General features: G+C 41.8%; 1 protein-coding gene across 3 annotated transcripts in view; it reads right to left on the reverse strand.

Annotated features, from left to right (window-relative positions):
* Positions 1-24,031, reverse strand: part of adamts6 (ADAM metallopeptidase with thrombospondin type 1 motif, 6) — a 286,378-nt gene that overhangs the window by 30,667 nt on the left and 231,680 nt on the right. For all 3 annotated transcript variants that reach the window (XM_080186565.1, XM_080186557.1, XM_080186560.1), the window contains exons 17-20: positions 23,031-23,154; positions 14,338-14,418; positions 13,450-13,613; positions 3,664-3,802 (exon numbers count right to left, since the gene is read on the reverse strand). In XM_080186565.1, the coding sequence (XP_080042691.1) occupies positions 3,664-3,802; positions 13,450-13,613; positions 14,338-14,418; positions 23,031-23,154 (508 nt within the window). The remainder of the gene's footprint in view (positions 1-3,663; positions 3,803-13,449; positions 13,614-14,337; positions 14,419-23,030; positions 23,155-24,031) is intronic.

The raw sequence follows: 24,031 nt of genomic DNA on the forward strand, positions 1-24,031 counted from the left end.
TTGGGTAGGAGGAACCGCGAGAATCATATCAGTCATGATTGAATGGCAGAACAGACTCTTTGGGCCAAATGGCCTAATTCTGCTCTTATATCTTATGGTCTTTTGACATTACCCAACATTTTCTTACATGACAATGTACCTTGCAAATTGTAAGTGTAAATGATGGATACTGCACACCAACGTTTTCATTTGTGCTTCTGCTGTGGGAACTCAGAAAAAGTGGCTTCATTTCTAACAATTAATCAGTGAGGGTGAGAAGGACAATCTTCAAGAGGAAATTGAGAAGCTAGTGAAATGGAGTAACACAATTTAATGTAGAGATATGTGGACATGCATTTTGGAGAGAGTAATTAGGGTAGGCAATGCAAACTAAATGGCAAATGTTTAAAAGGGATGCAGAGAAACCTGGAGTGTGCAAGCAAGATGCTGTACTACATGTACATGTAACATCCAAAGATAATGTGGGATCTGTGACAAAATGTATTTCTGGAGAGTACCAGTTCCTGAAGAGAAAATATAGAGTTACGTTTCAGGTGCAAAAGCAGGTTCAAATCGGAAATAAGCCTAAAATAATAACTTTCATTAAAAATGACCTTTAATGGTCATGATTACATCAGAATTAACTGGTCACACAGGTAAAAAGGCCATCACCACTGACGATTGTTGGCTGAATATGTCATAGATGATGAAGTAATATTAAGCTTTTGATATCAGAAAAATCATTTACAAGTTAGTTTCTTATTCTGAAAACATGAACATGGTGTTGAAATAATTTTAAGAAATACAGGGCAGAAGGTGTTTTACAGATGTTGGATAGAGGATCGGTTAGGTAATAGGAAACAGAGTAGGTATAAATGGGTCATTTTCAAGTTAGCAAATTAAATGCCACAGGAATCAGCGCATGGGCCTCAACTATTTATAATCTATATCAATGACTTGGATGAGAGAACAAAATGTATGGTTGTTAAATTTGCTGATGATACAGAGATAGGTATGACCAAAAGTTACGAAGAGAACGTAAAGTGTCTGCAAAGGGATATAGTTGATCAAGTGAGTGAGCAAAATTTGGCATATGGAGTATAATGTGGGAAAATGTGAACTTGTCCACTTCGGCAGGAAGAATAAAATAAATCAAATTATCTAAGTGGAAAGGGGTTGCAGAATTCTGAGGCACAAAGGGATCTGGGATTCCTGGTACGTGAGTTCTACCAGTATAAATTTGGAAATGATACGAAAACTATCAAGTTGTGTCAGATAAAAGTGATTAGGAAGGTAAATGGAATGCTGTCATTTATTGCAAAAGGAATGGAATATAACAATAGGAATGTTTTGCTACAGCTTTACAGGGCACTGGTAAGACACAACTAGAGTACAGTTTTGATCTTAATCAAGAAAGAATATTATTGCATTAATAGTCATTCAGAAGAGGTTCACTCAACTGATTCCTGGGATATTGGTGTTATCTTATGAAGAAAGGTAGAACAGGCTGGGCTTGTATCCATTAAAGTTTAGAATATTGAGGGGCGGGATCAGATTTTCCAACCTCACTCATGGCTGGGATTCTCCGGTCCCATTGCTATGGATGGCGATTCAGCTGAGCACCAAATTCTGCGTTCTTGCTGGCAGTGGTAATTGGTATGTGAGAACTCTGACCATGATCTTATTGAAATGTATAAGATGCTGAGGGGATTGATGTTTTTCCTTGTGGGAGAGATCACAACTAGAGGACATAGTTTAAACATGAAGGGGATTCCCATTTAAGATGGAGATGAAGAGAAATTTCTTCCTCTCAGAGAGTCATGAGTCTGTGGAACTCTCTTCCCAAAGAATGGGAAAGGCAGGATCACTGAATACTCTAAAGCAGAGGTAGTTAGATTCTTGACTAACAAGGGAGACAAAGGAAAAAGGGGTTGAAAGGAAAGTAGTGTTATCCTAAACACAATTAGGTCAGCTACGATCTTACAGAATGATGGGCCATATGGCCTATTCCTGCTCTTAATTCATATGTTCGTATATTGCAATTTGGTTTTTGTTATCTTTTGTGTACCTAAGATTTAAGATCCCTTAAAATATATAACATCACGTATCGTACAGTGGCTCTGAACTTCTCAGTGCTTGTCCTAACCTTCTGTCGTAATTTGGGCGTAAGGATCAGCAGGATCTCCTGAAACAGGAATTTTCATCATTTCTTCAAGAGTTCCATGAACCTCCCACTGAAGTTACAACAGGAGACTGACAGAATGCCCATGGATTTCAGGGCCAGCAAATTTAATTTATGTAATCTACCAGTAGAAATTTGGAAATGATATGAAAACTGTCACACTGTGTCAGATATAATAGAATAAATAAAAGGATATTAATCATGTTTAAACTCAGGAGAAAAAATGGAAAAATCTAAAGTTTTCAGAGTGAAGTGAAGGCATTTTCCTGTGTACATTCCAGTTGTGTCTCAATTTGGTCAATTATTTATCAGAAATAAAGATGTAATAATCTGGCCACTAAGATCATGTATATCAGAAAGTCAAGATTCCAGTGTGCAATTTTTTCTTTATTCATTCACAACCATCCCTGGCAAGGATAGCATTTGTTGCCCATTGCTAACTACCCTTGGGTGCAAATGTTTTAGTGGGCCATTTCAGAGGGTAATTAAGAGTGAACCACATTACTGAGGATTTGGAGTCACATGTAGGCCAGTCCTGACAAGACTGTCAGATTTCCTTCCCTAAAGGACATTGGTGAACTAAGTGTTTTTTTTTCAATGACAATCAATGATTGTTTCATGGTCACCATTACTGAGACTAGCTTTTAATTCTGAATTTAAATTCCACCAGCTGCCATGGTGGGATTTGAACCTTTGTCCCTAGAGCATTAGCCTGAGCCTCTGGATTACCAGTCCAATGACATTACCATTATGCCACTATCTCCCACTATGCTCGTTATCATTCACTGTTTGCACAAAAGAATACTAAAAGTCCTCCCTCCTCTTCAGAATATAAAGGTTGAATTCCAAAGGTGTTCCAGCCTTTCAAAGAAGTGGCCATGTTCTTCCAATGGGAGCTCAGGTAATCAGCAATAAATTATTCAACCATGGAAAAGTCAGAGCTGAGCCCATTTTTGTCATCCACAACTTTCAGCCAAGGGCATGATCTGGTGCTGGTACAATAGCTAACTTTCCTTCAACCCAGTCACTTACTGCTGATGTTCAGAGAGCTTAATACGGATTAGAAATCAAGGTGAGGACATTCTGGTGTGTACACCAAAGTTTTTACCTATGAGACCACTGGAGAAACAATAATGTATTAATAAGGTTTCCCTTATGGTTTCTTATGTAATGAAATGGTGGGATTTACTGCTTAAATAATCATCCTAAACAGTTGGTACTGAACTGGGGAATTAGACGAATTGGGTTGGTCTTTCAAAGAGCCATCATAGGCCTGATGGGCCAAGTGGTCTCCTTTCATCCAAAAGATTCCTTGATTGTAGGTGTGGATAATATTGTGAAATGTATCATGTTTTTGTACATTCTAGGGAACAGCTGATTTGAATGTACCTTGCAAAGGTTACATAGGTGCACAGGTACAGTGCGGTTTTACACACAAGTCATAAACCCTACATTAAGAATCACTAAGTATTGATAATCGGGCAGTATTCATGCAGTTCTACCTCCAGCACAGGTGGCAGAGCATTCTGACCAGGGCAGATGATGCCATGCAAATCCCACTTCTGTATCACCACTACCAGTGCGAGTGATTGGAACGTTAAATTTGTATCGAATTCCCTGGTTTGGTTCTTGTAGAAGCACCTATGATGAAACAAAACAGATCAGACAACTTGAGTCTGGAACCTTGCTTCTTAGGGTCACATACATATCATGTCATTCAGTGCAATCTTCAATTTACAACTACCTCTTTCATCTCATCACATTGTTTGGGGAAATAAATATCTTTTATCTTTTGGTTATGTCCTTTGTTCTGATCAAAATATGGGATGTCAGCGCCACAGAATTGGATACTTTCTCCATATTTATCACTCAGTATAAGCATTGCATTTTGTGAGAGAAAAGGTAGAGTAAAGGTCTAGATGTGCTTAGAATTTCTGGAGTTGGTGGGACATGTTTACAAGTTTTGCTATGTTTTGGCTGTGCCTGGGTTAACAGAAGGAGTGAGAGTGAGTAAGTCTCAATCCCATTGTCCCTTCAGTGGAGAAGAGATTACACCATCAAGCAGAATTCCTTTCCAATTTTCCCTTCCCTGGGGACCAGGCTATTGAGTTAGATGAACAGCCAAGACAATAATGAATGGAGGAGCAGGCTCAAAGGGCCAAATGGCCTACTCCTATTCCTATTTACTACGTTTTTTTCCTTGGACTATGTAACAATTCTTGCCCCGGGACAGTCTTTCACTGCTCCACTCTGTTTCTTGATCATCCCCTCATTCTGCCTGTCTCCCCCTTCCACTCCTACACTCCACACATCCCTTCAAGTCCTGACTTGATCTCCCTCCCCTCGCCTCCCATGTTCACCACACCCATTTCATCTCTCCCCAACGCCCCCATTGGTCTTGCCTCCTGCGCCCAGCCTTGGCACAGCTTGTGATGCAGGCACCTGATATCTTGCAGCCACATTGTGAAAGGTGTGGTGAAGGCAGTGCCTACTGACCTCCAAGTCATTGATGAAGTGAGGAGTGCCAGGTGTGAGCTGTTTCTCTACAGCCAGGAAACACACTGTTCTAATTATCTACTGGCACAGCATTTAGTTTGGAGAGTCAGCCTTTTAATGAGCAATGAGATGCAAATCAGAAATAAATGCAAAAGCGGTTCCTGACATAGATCAGCTGGAAACTCCTTTAACCAGTCTTTAACCTTCCATTGGGAGAACAAAATTCCAAAGTAATTTCCTGCCAGTGGGAAAATGACTTTTTTCACCATGTCAAATTTAGTGTCCTGCCCACCATGATTCCCACCACTGAAACAAGTGGAACATTCTGTCCAATGTAGTCAGAATGGGAGGTTTTAATTTCACATCGACTGGGAGAATCAGACAGCTCTGGGGTAAATACAATGGCCTACAATAGAAATTGTATCGTGTCCAAATTAGGGTGCAATCTGGAAGCAATATATGATGCAACACAATGAATAAGTCTGAAAACAAGACCAATGCCAATGAGCTGTGAGTGCTATTTGTGGCCCAGAGGCAGATGATGGATTGCACGAAGGGTGGCAAGATCAGCTACCTCAGAAAGCAGCCAAAAAGCCCTAGCCAGTCCTGGGGATTGGGGGAGTGATGTGGAGAGAGGCAATCGGGAGGAGGTATGATTGCTGGCCGGCAGCAGACATACAGACATACATACACTTGCTGGTGGGGCCAATCCTACACCCCATGGCTCCATACCGAGGACTATGAATTTGGAAAATTACTCTGATTATTTTAATGTCAGTTTCATCCCAAAGTGTCAATGCATTCGTTACTGATATTGTAACAATGTAATTTCACTTGCAGAGAATTCAGCTTTTTCTCCTGGTAATGGTTAAGTGAAGCTCCACAGGCTTGACGGCACGGTTGGCAAGAAGATATATTGCTGCCATTATACTTCACCTGTGAAAAACCATGCCCAATGCCAAGTGGAAGAGAAGGAACAGACTTTCGAGCAGCTGGTAATGGTCAAACTTTAAATGAGTGCTGGGCTCGACTCAGGATTCCAACGGAGATGATTCCATCAAGCAGATTTAACATTTAAGAGACAATTTTCAAACTGGCCACAGTTTGCAAGTTATATTTAACGATTAGGATTGCAGATTTAAAGAATTAGCTATGTTTTTCTGACTGGAGGGAATGAAACAGAAAAGGAGCCAGTTATCTGTTACCATAGAACTCCCTCTGTGGTAACTAAATTGGGCTTTTTATTAAAGGTAATGTTTTTATTCATTATTTATTGGTTCAGTACTTCATTCCAGATTACTTCAAAATGTTATATTAATAACCAATATTCACTCCTTCCATGGATGCCCCATCCCAAATCCTGGACTCAGGGGTGTTTGCACACTTATGCTGGAAATCTGTACTATTTGCCACGTAACTGGGACACTGGGTTCAGGTGGGAGAAGGATGATGTAAATGGGGTGTAGGTTATTGTAATTCTTCACCATAGTTTAAGTGAGAGAGCTAAGAGTTTCTATGACACACTCAATCATTCTGGAATCACCCTATCCTTGTAAATCTAAATCCTCCCCAAATATCCTTTACAACAATGGACACCATCAATGTAATTTGATGATCTGTATCGTATTATAATGCAACGACCCCAATTGCCAGCAAAGTTGAGATCAGCTGTCTCAAAGGAAAACCTTCCTCTGACTGGAGTCATATCTAGTATAGAGAAGACTCACCAAGCCCTCCTTGGGACAACGAGGAATGCACAATAAACATGGTTTTCTCAGAATCGCCCATATTCTGACAAGCTTTTAAAACTCTGGCAAAGCTCCTCCACAGGTTGACAAAGTCAGAAATGTATCTTTATAAACTGATGAACACAGAGGGATAATTCCGTGAGGGATAAAACGTGGCAAGAGCTGCTGACCTCTCCCAATCCTCATGACGCACTCCCAAGCTGATTAACCTCAATATAGAACCATAGAAAATTACAGCTCAGAAACAGGCCTTTTGGCCCTTCTTGTCTGCGCCGAACCATTTTTTGCCTAGTCCCACTGACCTGCACTTGGACCATATCCCTCCACACCCCTCTCATCCATGAACCCATCCAAGTTTTTCTTAAATGTTAAAAGTGACCCTGCATTTACCACTTTATCCGGCAGCTCATTCCACACTCCCATCACTCTCTGCGTGAAGAAGCCCCCCTAATATTCCCTTTCAACTTTTCTCCATTCACCCTTAACCCATGCCCTCTGGTTTTTCACTCCCCTAGCCTCAGTGGAAAAAGCCTGCTTGCATTCACTCTATCTATACCCATTAAAATCTTATACACCTCAATTAATTCTCCCCTCATTCTTCTACGCTCCAGGGAATAAAGTCCTAACCTATTCAATCTCTCTCTGTAACTCAGCTTCTCAAGTCCCGGCAACATCCTTGTGAACCTTCTCTGCACTCTTTCAACCTTATTTACATCCTTCCTGTAACTAGGTGAACAAAAGTGTACACAATACTCTAAATTCGGCCTCACCAATACCTTATATAACCTTACCATAAGACTCCAACTTTTATACTCGATACTCCAATTTATAAAGGCCAATGTACCAAAAGCACTCTTTACGACCCTATCCACCTGTGATGTCACTTTTAGGGAATTCTGTACCTGTATTCCCAGATCCCTCTGTTCAACTGCACTCTTCAGAGTCCTGCCATTTACCCTGTACGGTCTACTTTGGTTTGTCCTTCCAAAGTGCAATACCTCACACTTGTCTGGGTTAAATTCCATTTGCCATTTTTCAGCCCATTTTTCTAGTTGGTCCAAATCCCTCTGCAAGCTTTGAAAACCTTCCTCACTGTCCACTATACCTCCAATCTTTGTATCATCAGCAAATTTGCTGATCCAATTTACCATATTGTCATCCAGATCATTGATATAGATGACAAACAACAATGGACCCAACACTGATCCCTGCAGCATTCCACTAGTCACAGGCCTCCACTCAGAGAAGCAATCCTCCACAACCACTCTCTGGCTTCTTCCATTGAGCCAGTGTCTAATCCAATTTACTACCTCCCCATGTATACCTAGCGACTGAACCTTCCTAAGTAACCTTCCTGAGGGATCTTGTCAAAGGCCTTGCTGAAATCCAGGTACACAACATCCACCGCCTTCCCTTCATCCACTTTCCTGGTGACCTCCTCGAAAAACTCTGATTGGTCAAACATGACCTACCACGCACAAGGCCATGTTGACTCTCCCTAATAAGTCCCTGTCTATCCAAATATTTGTAGACCCTATCCCTTACCACACCTTCCAATAACTTGCCAACCACCGACATCAATCTTACTGGCCTGTAATTTCCCGGATTTCTTTTGGAACCTTTTTTAAACAGTGGAACAACACGACCCACCCGCCAATCATCCGGCACCTCCCCCATGAATATTGACATTTTAAATATGTCTGCCAGGGCCCCTGCAAGTTCAACATTAGCCTCCCTCAAGGTCCGTGGGAATACCCCATCTGGTCCTGGGGATTTATCCACTCTGATTTGCCTCAAGACAGCCAGCACCTCCTCCTCTTTAATCTGTAAAGGTTCCATGAACTCCCTATCTGTTTGCCCAATTTCCGTAGACTCCATGCCTGTTTCCTCAGTAAATACGGAGGCAAAAAACCCAATTGTATCTGGAGTACAAATCTGTAAGATTTGCCTTAACTGCAAATGGGTTCATTTCTGGGCATGAATATATTTCCTTGAACCAATTCCAACTCGTGAAATTTTCAAAAGAGCTGGATGAGCAAATATTTTAATGAAGAAGATATGTTATTTTTTTCCCAAGCTTGTTTTTGTTTAGAGAGGGAGTCCAGCCAGAAGAGCTTAGTGTTCTCACAACAATTGCATGAAAAATTGATAGGCTGATGCATTCTGACATGATTATTGTCTTCACATTGTGTGCTTATAAACAACAAAAAAAAAGCTTTGGCAAGTTTTGAAACAGTGCCCTTTTGAGTTACTGATCAGACAGACTGGTAATTAAGAGGATAAGTGGTATTGCATTCTGTTGCCAGTTACAAGATATATTTGTGTCACTACATCATGGAAACCTTCTGCCGGTCTGTGTACGTTTCCCTCCTTCTCTCCATGTTATCACAGTCTCTTCTGCTCCTGCAACTCACAATGGGAACTGCTTTCCAAGAACAGTGGCTGCATGCACAGCAAATCCTGAATACCACTGCTGGAAAACTGGGTTCCATAGCGTCATTGGTGACGATATTACAGAAGCTGCAAAGTCACAATGTGATGAATGATGGGGTCTGCACTTACAGCCAATTCTGGTGCAGCCTGTACTGTGCCTCAGGTTGGGAATGTTGCGTGCATTTTAGCAAATTTGGCGCATGTTCCTGAACTTAGCCTACACAGCGCCTCTGAACACCTGTGTTAATCAGTCACAGCTGTGTTTGTGTTTAACTGTGTAAGAGACCCACTCCCTATTATTTAAAGAGCTAGTCCTCTAACCAGAGCTCTGATGAAGGATCATCCTGATTCAAAACAATGTCTCCATTCTGTCTCCACAGATGCTGTCAGACCTGCTGAGATTTTCCAGCATTTTCTGTTTTTGAATCCAGAGTGTAGGTAAGGCATTTTTGATTTTTGTGATGGCAAAGCTTGTGGAAGTGGTGTGGCTTGCTTTTTGGAGATTTGTGCATCCACTCAGGGAGAGTAGAGGTTTTCATCACTCTCGTCTGCTAGAGGCATGATGGCAGTTGTGCAGAACCTCTGAATCTGCAACATGACTACAGAGCAAAGCCTGCAGTGAAAAGAAGCTCTACAAAGAGGGAGGACACCCTTCACAGAAGGCCCTACCAGCACAGGTTTTTTGATAGCTTTTCCCCAACCTCCTGCTTAACAGGAACAGTGCCTGACATGACTCAGCTTCACCAAGGAGATGGGTATAGAACTGTGCCACCTTCATCAACACAACCTGCACACTCATACCAGGGCAAGGATGACACTGCAGTGGACCTCAAAGTCACAGTGGCATTGAACCTACAACACAAGACTAGAATTACAGAATCCCTACAATGCAGAAGGAGGCCATTCGGCCCACTCTGACAGAGCATTTTATTCAGGCCCACCATCCCCACCGCACCCTATCCCCTTAACCCCATGCATTTTACCCCACTAATCCTTCCAACCTACACATCTTGGGACATTAAGGGTCAATTTAGCGTGGCTAATCCACCTAACCTGCATATTTTTGGACTGTGGGAGGAAACCGGAGCGCCTGGAGGAAACGCAAGCAGACATGGGAAGAATGCGTAAACTCCACACAAATGGTAACCCAAAGCCAGTTACAAGAGGAGGATTGAAGGTCCCTTGTGGCGAGTACTCAATTCCTGACTCCCCAAATCCTGTCTACCATCTACAAGGAACAAATAGAGAGTGCTCCCACTTTTTTGGATGAATGTAGCTGCATTAGAAGTTGACACTCTCCACCAACAGTATCTTTTCCATAACATTTTTTCTAAAAGTACACATTTTACACAAATGGAAATGAACTAATCAATTTTGAGCATTTCCATAAGCTGAATTTTCCAGCCATTCTCAGTGCTGGCATCTTTCAGTCCTGCCGATGCCAAACTCGCCGCAGTCTCCCGGTAGAGGGGTGTGCAGAGAACAAGAAACCCCACTGACAGCCAAAGGATCAGAGGATCCCACCACTGGCCAATGGCAGGCCATCTCTGCAAAACATGCTCCAGGACCTGGAAAATCCAACGCATAGTGTATGTCTTCTGGGTGCATTTCACTGTCTTAGTGCTCCTTCACAATGTTATCCCAGTGACTGCAGGGTGACTGTTAGAAGGCTGCTGGCTTTCACTGGGGAAGACTGTAGCTGGCTTTGGAGGATGCCCTTAAATAGCTCAGTCTTGAGAGCCTGGCTTCAGACTTCAGCACCTTAACGTAGGTGGCAGCAGTCAGGGGTATCTAGCTATGATACACCAACAAGGGCAGTGGCTGGTAGTAATGGGAATCAGCACAATATTGTTCTCAGAGAGGTTTTTGCTTCAAAGAGCCACAACTATTGCCCAGGCTGTCAATTCAGCAATCCTGGTAATCAGAGGAAAGATACATGGTTGAACCATGTATCTCTTTGAGGGCTGAGAGCCATAGACGTGCTCACTGCAGTCAGAGACTGCATTGCTGCAAGTACGGCCCATGTCTGTGTTTGTCCTACAGCATATAGATGTGGCTAGCGTTCACAGAGTCACAGCAGATCAATAAATGCTGACCACTAGATCAGTGCTGAATAGAATGGGCTCCAAGTTCAGTATGATTTCCCGTGCTATTTTTAGAACGGGACTCCTCTTTGCTCCTTGACAATGATAGGAAACTGTCTGTATGGCAGGCCTATCAAATCTTCCAAGTTTCTTGGTGTTCATCCCCATCAGTGTTCTCCTGTAGTCAGGCCCATCAATGTCCTCATCTGTGTCCCTGCAGCAGAACCCACCTGCAACCTTCCCCTCCGGTGACCTGGTACATGAATAGAGGAGTCGGGGGAGGGTTTGGTTAATTCAGTTGGCTGGACAGCTGGTTCATGATGCAGAGCAATGTCAACAGCATGGGTTCAATACCCGTACCGACTGAACTTATCCATTAAGACTCCTCCTTCTCAACCTTGCCCCCACCCCCATCCTTTGGTTAAACTGCCACCAGCTCTCTCCCTCAAAGGGAAGAGCAGTCTATGGTCACCTCAGACTACGATACCTTTATATGAACTGTTCTTTCCCCAGGCCTAGCCACAGCCCTTGTGTGCCCAGTGGTTTGTCATGCTTAGATCCCAACTCTATACTAGCCTCCAAAACGTGTGCAGTGCCAGTGTCTGAACATCCTTTTTTGGTGTATCTCAGTTGTGTGGTGAGAGGTGGGGGAGGAGGTCCCATGTTCTTCACAGACACTTCTGGAAAAAAATTCTCAGGAGCTCCAGCACTCATACTCATGCATAATAATAATGCCCAGCCTGTTAAACTCCTGCAGGCCTTTAAATTCAGTGAGCTGACTGAATAGCAATTAGCTTAATTATGTATTCTGTCATATCCCTACCCAGATTTACCCTTCTCATATTCCCCTCCCATCTAAAATTGCTATGGGTAATGGAGAGACCATGCAAAGATTAAAGTTTTCCAAACCACTTTCCAAACTCTTCTGCCACTGTAGTGACTACTGGCACCATAACCTTTCAGCAGGATTCTCCATGTGCTCCTAAAGAACTTGCAATGAGAAAGCCAGACAGGGTCACAGGACAGAGAATTCTCCCACTGTCCTAGTTAACATTTATTTCTCAGACAGATTATCTGGTCATTATCTCATTGCTGTTTTCGGACGTTGCTGTGAAAAAACTGACTGCCACGTTTCCTATATTACAACACTTGACTGCATTAGCAAAGCCTCAATTAATTGTAAGGCACTTAGGAAGCCCTGGGGTCATGAAACGTGCACATAAATCCAGTTTTTTCTTCCTTTCACATTTTCTGTGCTGGGCAGAAGTCCAGAAGGACAAAGATGCGCTCCACTTCTGTAAATGCTGAATATCTGGTCCCTTATCTCCAATGCCCCAGTAAATGAGCTCACACAGTCTTTGACACTCCTCAAGTCTGCAACTAATTCACTATTTTGAACTTTTCTATACCAAGATCATGCCCCTTGCAAATGGGTGGACAGGATATGTGAATAATTCTGAATTAGTGAAAAAAGGAATCCAAAATTTAATTGACAAAAGAGTCATTTCAAATTTATCTGAACTGTGAAGCACTATTTTGACATATTTTAGTGTGCACAGATATTACAACATAATACAGCTCATGGAGTTTTGTTTTACTGGCTTTGCACCTACATTGGTGTAATCCCTCCATGATTGAAAAACAAATGTAGCCCACCTGCATGTGATATAACTTGCAAGAAAACAGGTTTGCATTATACTACCAAATTATTTTTTTAAAAGACCTGCAATTGCTTTGTTCATGGCACTTGGTGCAAATTCTCAAAGTAATGCAATGGGGAGGGTTTAATTAATGTGTTAGCTATTGACATGATTGTCAAACCTTCGCTTAATAATGATCTTGTGAAGCTTCATGGGACATTTTACTATGTCAACTGTCCTATATAAATATGAACTGTTCTTGCTGAGTGATGCAAAATATTTCTATTTTTGAACTATATTAGCCATTATCTCAGGCAAGAGAAATTAGAATTAGTACAATCAAAACATATCTCTGGAACACGACTAGTAAAGAGGAGCGCAACTCCTTGATGGCTCAGCTGGTTGAAGCAGTCAACAGAACTTTCTTCAGGGATTCTCCTGATAGCCCACTGAAAATTCAGCTGAACATCAGCAGAAATGCCAGCTATATAATGCATTTGACATTTCTGCTGATTTTCCTGGCAAATTAGCACTTAAACCTCAAGTCAAGTAGGCCTATAATTGACCTATAAGCCTGTACAGCCGACTGATCTCAGCCAAGGTAGCAGTAGGGGTACTCCAGCTTGCATTGGTGGCCCTGCATTAGGGAGAGAAAAATCAGACAAGGTTCTAGTTCCTGTCTGGAGTACATGTAAGTGGAAAGGGTCAGGCTTGGCTGAAATTTTTCCCTGCTGACACTCACCGTCTAGACTGATGGAGAGTAAACAGCATATCAAACAAACTATAGCAAGGAGTCGACACTTTTGAAAGAGAAAGACGAGAGGATGAAAATAGACAGAAAAAACAGTACTAAAATAAAATAACAGGATTTTTTTTAGAGGTATTACCATGACAACTAGCATTTCTGTGGTAGGCCCTAATGCCTCAAGAGACTCTGGTTCATCTGCAGGTCTCCTATAGTGGAAAGCTGTGCCAGCAACATCAAATTTTCTTGGCCAGTCGATAGTCCAGGCACCATTTATGTAATACTCATCGCCTTCAGATTTCAGAGCTGTAAGTAAAATTTTCCAAATTACTCTTAAGACAAAGCTTCAGCAACTTCATAAAGAAACAACAAAGTATTTTGCAAGGAATATAGAAGTGTTTTAAAGTTACCACAACCAAAACTGCTGGGAATGGTCATTGGCTTAGATAGCACTTGTAGAGAGACGAAACAGAGCTACCAGGCAGAATTTACAAATCACGTGAGAGATGGGCTTGGAGGTCTGAGGGCTGGAAAATTGCATCATGCTCTTTACTAGTGCCTTCCCACCATTAGGCTGTTTAACTCTGTGCTTAACCCTCTCTCCACTCACATTGTCTGTACCTGTAAGACTTGATTACCTGGAAAGACTCGCATTCCAACTATTATTTTGTACATTGAGTTTGTGTCTTTATATGCCCTGTTTGTGAACAGAACTTCCACTCACCTGATGAAGGGGCAGCGCTCCGAAAGCTAATGACTTTTGCTACCAAATAAACCTGTTGGACTTTAACCTGGTGTTGTGAGACTTCTCATTCTATTTTTATGTCAGATTTCCAGCATCTCCAGTATTTTGCTTTTATTTTATTCCTTAAAAATCCTTTGAGTGGAGCAGTTTCCATACTTTTGAAAAACTGATTTTGTTTAAAATGTACAAGGCTTGCATCCAATTTTAATCCTTCCAAATAAATGAAGCAAATAAATTAATCAAACAACATATCTCCATATATACACCTCATCACTAAAAACTCACCAATGTAGTTTTTTGACATTGCGAGCTCCCGTATTTCAATATGAACTGATCCTCTTGGTATCTGTACTACTTCCATGTAACCTGGAAGCACAACATTTAGTACATGAATGACTTTATTTCAATGGATAGGCTGGAAGTAACTGACTTTGCGCTACTATTTCTTTAAAAGAAATTCAACCTTAATTGGTTTAGTTATGGCCTGGATTTTGCAGTCGTAACAATGGCAAAACTGTCAGTGTTCACCATTATTACAGCTGTGACACTGGCAACAAAAAATATTTAGGGCTGGATTTTCATGGAGTCAGGGAGACTTTGTGGAGGGGTGAAAATATTGACTGGGACTTGATTCTGGCATTCATGGCCCTATTCCTGGGGTTCCAATTTTCAGGGGTGCTTTTTAAGAGTGTGAACTGATTTGGTTGCAAGCTCACACTCTGTACTGGCCCCTTTACATGTACACACATATCCTGATCCTTCACAGTTTTCATGAACACAGAGCAGGTTTTCAAAGAGCCATGGTTCACAACATTTAGAGATATTCTGTATGAAGAACCTTTTGAAAGTTAAACTCAAAAAGTCCTCCTGATGCCCCATCCCCCAATTCCAAGATAAAGCCCTCTCGTATCCTCATGTCCAGATATGCCCCTCAATCACTCCTATGGACTCTTGTGCCCTCATGCCAAGCTATGACAGTTCCATGCCTATTCACTCCTTGTACTGTATAGAAATAACAATCTCCATAGTGACAAAATGATGTGAAAAAAGTTTTAAACAATCATTTATTGACAACTATCAACTTCCTCAAAAATGCTCCCTTTTACCACCAGCCAATAAAAGTGTCAATCACCATTTAAAGTACCAATAGCTGAAACCATTTGAAAATTCTTTATCTCTTTATCTGTGTAAAAAACAGTGGCACTGTGGTTAGCACTGCTGCTTCCCAGTGCCACAATCCTCCCACAGTCCAAAGGTGTTCAAGTTAGGTAGATTGACCATGCTAAATGTTAGGTGGATTAGCCATGGTAAATGGGTAGGGTTACGGGTATAGAGCAGGGGTTTGGCCTGGGTAAGATGCTCTTTCAGAGAGTAGTTGCGGACCTAATGGGCTGAATGGTCTCCTTCTGCACTATAGGGATTCTATGGATTCTATGTTGCACTTGACAGTAGTGACCAATAAGCCAGAGTTGTCAATCAAGCAATTGTTCCTGGAGCTCAGACATTTCGACTGTCTAATAGATTTAAGGGTTCTCAGCACTGTCTCATTATATATTCTTGGCTGAGTCAAAACAGATAGAAACGTAGAAACTAGAAAAAGGAGTGGCCATTTGGCCCTTCAAGCCTGCTCCACCATTCATTTTGATCATGACTGATCATCAAATTCAATATCCTGATCCCCCTTCCCCCCGTACCCCTTGGTCCCTTTAGCCGCAAGAGCTATATCTAATTTCTTCTTGAAATCAGACAATGTTTTGGCCTCAACTGCATTCTGTGGTAGTCAATTCCACACATTCACCATCTTCTGGGTGAAGAAACCTCTCCTCACCTCAGCTTGAAAAGGTTTATCCCTTATCCTCAAACTATGACCTGTAGTTCTGGAAGGCTCATTAACAGGTGGTCCACACCTTTTATAGCAGATACATCAGTGTTAGTGTGATCTGCCCACCAAAACGAAAAGTAATAGGCTTTTTAAAAATAATTGAGTCTCACAAAGCAATTGCCTCTCTTAATTGTTAACAGTTGCATCCAGAATCTCATCACTAACATAAATGCACATTAATGGGGTGTGAATACCTGAAGGCATGACTTTGCCACAAATCAGCAGTGTCTGTGTTATTGAATCCTATTTGGCAATGTAGATGGTTGCCTACAATAAATGTGGACAGTGTGTTTAAATCAGGTTGCTATGAAGTATTTAGGACTGCAATGGAATTTTGGTCTATCATGAATGCCCCTGCACTGTCCTTACTGCTGGCTCCATTGAGACATTTGCAATCACTTCTTCCTCTCCTCTTGAGTTGGTCGTGGCTGATTACATTCCATGGAGGAGCCTCTAGATTTCCCAACTCCCCTCCATGGACTGGTGAACTGCTCATTTAGCCCTGGCAGCTTGCATACTTGATCATTATGTAGCCCAGTCACCAAAATTAATCGGGCCAATGACAGCCAACATCAGCTGAGTGACAGCCAAATTGAAAATCATTCCCTCATTCAATAATAACAAAGGAATTTGACTTACACAGAAAATTGGTGCAAAGTCAGTATAGCAATAGCTCAGTACACCAGTCCATACTGGCTTCAGCTAGCATCAGTTGCAGACACCAAATGGGTATTGAGCTACTAGTCAGGGACAGCAGTTCATTGGCCGTTTTCTATTGTGCGTCAGCAAGCAGAAAGGATTCGGGTAAGGTGATCTACAATAGTGGCCTGGAGATTAAAAATTGAATATTTCCTGAGTTTATTTAGAGGGGCTTCTAATAATATTATTGAGGATCATTGGTTATCCTACTCAACACCTGACATAACAAGATAGAAAATGTGCATTGCAGGCTCCAACCAAATGTATCTGACTTTAATATTCAAGGTACCACAACCAGTGCAGACCCTTGATTTGGTATTTCAGAAACCTCACACCTGTTTGAAGGCAGGCACCCTGGATCTCTAATAGTCATCCGAGCCAACGTGACATACTCTGCACTTCTGGCACAGTTCAGCACAGCAGAGCACAACTCACAATGCAGAGGTTTTACAAATGGGAAACAGGCAGCTGTAAGGTGAATTTCTTGCCAATTTGTCTTAATTCCAGCATCAGAAAAACATCTATCATACCAATGCAATTTTTTTTTATTAGTTTCCCAGATCAGTCATCCATGTGGCCTCTCTGAATTACAAAACCAATTTGGTGCCAATGAGATGAATTATAGGTACTTTCTACTGTGTACCTATACCCACTAGAAACTAGGTCAAGGTTGGCCAAACCGAATTGTTCAACCAATGATTAATTAATTTCTGTATTATTGATTATCTGCCAACCATGCAATATTTTTTAAACAGCACCAAGCCAGTTATTATTCAAACTTTACAACGATAGATGGGATTCAAAAAAGACAATGCTTTCAACAGTTGAGCTTCATAAGTTTATTCAAGCCATATTATCTGTGTCTTGCTTAATAGTTTCTTGATAAATCTAACAGGCATGGAACTTCTTTGTGCAGCTTAGATTTTCTATTCATAAGCAAGTGAAATGATCACCTTGTTCCATCTTCCATCATTAATCCTGATTTTTTAAGAAAATCGGTCTGGGTGCTCCTATTCCTCCGTACTTTTTTGGTATTAATTTCACAAGTTGCACATTTTTGCTTTCTGGCTGACTAGGTACTAAGGGACTTCAACTGCATCTGCTGTTTGCATGCCTAAGATTATTAGTCACTTAGCCAACTAGATTTACTCCCCCACAATCAGTCATTTCTAGTGCTTGTCTTCGAACAAGTTGGACAGGGCTGGATAGATTATAACGCCCTATCTCAATCCTTTTAAATCATCAACTATTCCATCTGTAATCTGCTTTGACTGCACACTTCTTTTGGGTTAAATAGTGAAGGATGGAAAGGACTGATTGTGTAAGATGGAAAATACAGCTGTTAGTGTCAGTACATAATCGATGTGGACAAGGCAGTGTTCGTGCCATCATTTAGATGAGCTATTCGGGTCAATTCTGTGATTGTGGGGGATCATAGCATTGAGATGTGCTCCTACAATGATGGAGTGGATTGCTGACCTCTGTTGATTATGTTTTCCTTGTGCACAGGGAGTGCTGTGGCAATTATGGGTAGGGAGTGCGATGTGCAGCATTGAGGCTGCTACTGTTAAAAATGTGCTATTCTATTCCCATGGAGCCTAACCATTCTGGCAAACCGCATAAAGATAATAGGGTGGATTTTCCTCCTCATTCCAGTATTGAAGGGAGCACCAAAAATGTGCTGCTCCTGTTCAGCCTTAGGGTCCATAGGACATCTTATTCCAATCAATTTACATGGCCCTGGAGGCACTCTTGTTGAAGGTCTGTCCTTGGAAAAGAGGAAGATGTGGCAAAGTTTGACCTTTCAGGCATACATGTGAATGTTGGGCCTTGACAATGAGAAAGCAAAATGCTGGAGGTCTGCCAGTGTCTTTGTAAAGAGAAACAAAGTTAACATTTCAGACCAGGGCACAGTAGCTCTTTAGGCATTCCTGTCAAAAAGTAAACAAATAAGAAAATGAGTCTGGGAACGTCTCCTCCTGCCTTCTCTGTGTGCCTCCGTCCAGAAAAGATCACAAATCCTAAGCAATGTCAAAGAGCTTGAAGACACAATAATCCTTTTGTCATGTGAGATTTGATGTGGGTTACGGGAAACTGTGTGGTCCACAGGGGCAAAAGCAATGAAAATCCACCCACTGACAGTAACAAGTAGTAACCAGCACAATTGCGTCTCAACAGGCTGCCAGCTGAGGGGCAGAAAGTGGCTATTTTTGGGCAGGTGTTTGGAACTCTCAAGATGATGATAAGTAAGTTGGAAGCTGGTGTCTTCATAAGTAAACATCGTGTTCCATAGAAAGAATGCTGCAAGATGAAGGCTGCCAACGATTAACTGTCTGTTGCAGGAGGTCACAAAGCACAAGAAGTGGGAGGAAACAGACCAGTTGCGTTAGTGCTGGGCAGTCTCTGAACTCGGTAGTGCCAGAGTTGTGTGTTCTCTGAACTATAGTATTAGCACCCTGCATTCTGTCTACGTCTTGTGTATTCTCTAAATTTAGTAAGGCTCTGTGTCCTCAGCAATTGGGTGAGTGAGTGCTGTGCATTCTCACAACTCCTGAATGTTAACATTTGTGCTCTCTGAACTCAGGAGTGTTCGCATTGTGAATACTCTTAACTCCAGAACGTTAGCGCTGTGCATTCTCAGAACTCAGTAGAATTAGCATTGTTTGTTCTCTGAACTCCATAGCGTTAGCCTCTGCCTGTACTCCAAAATCAGTACTGTGAGTATTGTGCTTTTCTCTGAACTCTGAAACCTGCCTGATCTCACTGGATCAAATTACACATTTCAGAGAATTTGGTTTATTGTACAAAATTGCACATTCCAGGCAAAGAGGCGTTGGTGAGAATTGCCTCCTTATTTGCCCTCCATTAGAATAAAAAAAATCACCAGAGCTACAGCTAAATTTGTCAGAGTTTGTCACAGCGTTCAACATATATCTGGGGGTAACAATTTGTTCACAGCATTGCTTGCAGACTATGTTAATTCCTTGAGGCAGATTGTGCTGCACTACCTCTACAGCAATCCTCAGTGGCATTAACGAGGAAATCCAAATAGACTGCTCTACACGGATGCCATCATCTCACGTGAGAACTCCATCTACCAGGTACATGGTGCATATACTTGCAACTCTGCCAACGTTGTCTACCTGATATGCTGCAGAAAAGGATGTCCTGAGACATGGTACACTGGGGAGGCAATGCAGATGCTATGACAACGGATGAATGAACGCCGCTCGACAGTCACCAGGCAAGAGTGTTCTCCTCCTGTTGGGGAATACTTCAGCGGTCACGGGCATTCGGCGTCTGATCTTCGGGTAAACATTCTCCAAGGCGGCCTTCACGACACACGACAGAACAGAGTCGGTGAACAGAGACTGATAGCCAAGTTCCGTACACATGAGGATGGCCTCAACCGGGATCTTGAGTTCATGTCACACTATCTGTAACCCCCATGACGACTTGCCTGGGCTTGCAAAATCTCACTAACTGTCCTAGCTGGAGACAATACACATTTCTTTAACTTGTGCTTAACCCTCTCTCCACTCACAGTTTCTGTATCTTTAAGGCTTGATTACCTGTAAAGACTCGCATTCCAACCATTATTTTGTAAATTGAATTTGTGTCTTTATATGCCCTGTTTGTGAATAGAACTCACACTCACCTGATGAAGGGGCAACGCTCCAAAAGCTAGTGGCTTGTGCTACCAAATAAACCTGTTGGACTTTAACCTGGTGTTGTGAGACTTCTTACAGTATTTACCCCTGTCCAACACCAGCATCTCCACATCATAGTAAACTGCCCCAGCCGATATTCCCTCTCATCTTGTTCTCCTACATGTGGCCTACTAATTTAAGTGCATGAACCCTTTAAATATTTTGTGTGGTTGTTGAAGCATGGTAATAACTGGGTCAGTATGTGCTCAGCCTGTGTGGGAACATTTGAATTGTTATGCGGTCAGGGGACATTTCCTGCAACATTATGGCCAGAATTCTCTGACCTCACCAGTGGGTGAGATTTTCCATCCTGCTGCTATGAATGGAGATTTGGCTGAGCGCCATATTCTTTGTTCTTGCTGGCAGCGAGAGGGATGCATGAGACTGGAGAATTCTACGTTGCATCTACACTCTCAGTATCATAATGTGGAGATGCCAGTGTTGGACTGGGGTGTGCACAGTGAGAAGTCTCACAACACCAGGTTAAAGTCCAAGAGGTTTATTTGATATCACGAGCTTTTGGAGCGCTGCTCCTTCATCAGATGAAAGAGCAGTCTGAAAGCTCGTGATACCAAATAAACCTGTTGGACTTTAACCTGGTGTTGTGAGGCTGTAAGGATCAATGCAAGTTTCCATAGCAACACTTCAACATAAACAAATCTTTTGGCCATGGAATTTATAGGGAAACAATGGGGTATCATGGCAGGGTGTCTGATTGGATGAGCTGGGAGGCTTCTTCCATTCTTAAGAGGTTCTGAAATCTTCGGGTGGGTTCAGATCATAAACTCTAATCAGATCTTAGCTCCTATAGTCATTGGAAGTTACCTGTGCTCACCAGTGCTGTTTGAACACGTATGTTCAGTAGACATTCAAAATGTCCAAATAAGATCCTCGAGAAAGTAGTACAAACATAGCTAAGGAATTCTATGGTTCTATGTCCAATATCTTCTGCTGGAAATAGGACAAGTTATTAGTCATGCTTGACTGAATATCATATGATATGCTAAGGAAACAGGCCCCAGGTAGGAATAATGTTTTGATTAAATGTCAAACTTTTCACAGCAAAACAGTAATACTCTGGAGTTCTGAAATTGGCACATTATAAACACTTTAATTTAATCAAAAATTCATTTGATTGTCATAAATCATTTACCTCCAAGAGAAAGAAACACTTGGGCCTGGATTTTCACCAAGTCGGCTTGTCTCAGGAGCCCTCTAAAAATGGAGGACTATTCCTGGATTCTAGGTTTCCCAACCTCATTCCTCCACAGTCTAATTTTCAGGAGTGCTTCTAAAGGTTACAGGCTGCTTTCTGTCAGAAGCCTGCATTCAGCACTTTCCACCTGGCTGGCTTCATTGCAGAGATAGGCATATCCTACACTGCAATTTTCATGCAGTCAGGCCAGGTTTTGAAGAGTTATGGCATACAGCCCCTTAGAGGCGTTGTGAACCCCCTGTTGAGGGGTAAATTTAAAAGGTTCTCTCATGCCCTTTATGCCAAGTTACCCCCTTCTCACCCACCCCATGTTACCTCAAGCCTTTATGCCAAGTTCTCTTCTTCTACCCACCCCATGTCCCCTAATGCTCCTATAACAAGTTCTGCCTTTCCGCCTGCCTCTTATATCCCACCCTGTCCCCATGTCAAACTCTGCTTTTCTACCCGCCCACTCAAACCCTTTATGCCCCCATGCCATGCATGGCACTTCTATATCCATTGGCCTACTGGATGTGAACACATAGTGCATAGTGGCATGTATTGAAAAATTTGGTTTGAGAAAATGTAAGCTGTTGATAACTTTCTCTCTCTGAAAAGAAAATTCTGAATTAAGCTAAAGGAGTTTCAATTGTCCAGGCTTTATGGGGTTTCAAAAACCTTAAACCTTCAAAAGCACTAAACCACTGTGACCCTAAACAGCTATTAGAATACTAGAATAGCTGCTTCACTAGGAAACACTGCTTAATTGACAGCTCAGGCTCACTAATCTTCACAATCGATTTCACAAAGTAAAGTGGACCCAAAGGTCTGTGGTTTTGAAGCTTCAAACAGCCTTGATGATTGACTTTTATTAACTTGGCCTCAATTTTTTTCAAGCTCAGGAGAAAGTTATCAATGGATTATATTTTTTCAAAAAATCCACTACACAAGATGGTGTTCATTGGTACGATTGGTTAATGGGCATGGAAGTGCCCATGCTTGACATATGGGAAACGAGGGGACATGGCGGTTGGTGGAAAGGCAAAGCTTTGCGTAGAGTTCAGAAAGGGATGGATAGCAGGGCAGAGTTTGGCATGGGGGCATGAGGGGACTTAGGGGGTCAGTGGGAAGCAAGAAATAGCATGGATAGGGCTTAGAGAATGTTTGATAGATGAAGGATGTGAGGGTTTATGACTAGAAGCGTTTGTGTTTCTTCCACTGAGACAAAATCCTGCCACACTAAGGCAGACATTCCTCAGCAGCTAGACTGCTTCCATACTTCTTCCCAGGTCAGCTAGCCTGCCTCTGGCCCACATCCAGCCCTGGCAATGAAGATCCTGTCTCTGTGGGCACTTTTTCCTAACGCAGGCAGGCTGAGCCAGGGATTTTGTGCAACTCCCCCTACCTGCCTTGAGGATGAAAATGCTGGAATCCAAGAACAAAAAAATCTGTTTTCAATCAGCTATTGTGATGGATGAATTTGTCCACTTACCTCCTCGAGGCAGGGAATCATTGAATAGACCTTCTGTTGCTTCACAAGAGCTTCCATCACCTCCACAAATACGACACCTGTCTTCTTTTGCATCAGATCCCAAAATATGATCACATCCTACATGCTTTAGGCACAAAGAAATAGAGCAATCAAAATAGTTGTATTATCATTGTAACACTGATTGAAATAATAGGAATTTTTTTTATTCATTTGTGGGACATAGGCGATGCTGATCCTTAGTTGCCTTTGGAGGGCAGTTGAGATTGATATTTTTATATAACCACACTGTTGTTGGTCTGGAGTCACATGTAGGCCAGACCAGGTAAGAATGGCAGATTTCCTTCCCTAAAGGACATTAGTTATCCAGGTGGGCTTTCCTGACAATCGACAAGGGTTTTTCCAACAATCGACAATGGTTTCATGGGTCATCAGTAGATTCTTAATGCCAGTTCTTTTTTTACTGAATCCAAATTCTACCATTGGAATCCAAGTCCCCAGAACATTAGCTGAGTTTCTGGATTAATAGTACAGCGATAATACCACTAGACTATCACCTCCCTAATAATAACATTTCAAACATGCATGGATCCGACAGTCAGCCTCTGAATTTGTGGACCTGGAATTTCCTAATTATTGGGTATCTAAAATATTTCATTGTTTTTATCTTATACCAATTTCAAACTGATTGAGTTGTTTTGTTGATTTGCAAAATGAACATTTAAGACTCTTTTAATATATGGAAACCTAAAGGAAAAGTAAAGTAAAAATAACGATAATAATGATGATAATAAGGAAAACATTTTATAAAGAACATTTAGTTTCTTCACTCTTATAACATAAAACCTTCAGAATTAGGTTCATCTACCATCACCTGAATTATATCATTCAGCAGTTAAGTTTAATCACTATGTAAATGTATCAACAACTTCAGACTAAAGAGCTAACCTTTGCCCTTTACTCTTTATACACACTTGTTTAATAGGGAACAAAAAGCATGGAAT

This window comes from Carcharhinus amblyrhynchos, chromosome 1 (assembly GCF_965287045.1).
Source record: "Carcharhinus amblyrhynchos chromosome 1, sCarAmb.v2.hapA, whole genome shotgun sequence".
In the NCBI taxonomy this organism is placed as follows: domain Eukaryota; kingdom Metazoa; phylum Chordata; class Chondrichthyes; order Carcharhiniformes; family Carcharhinidae; genus Carcharhinus; species Carcharhinus amblyrhynchos.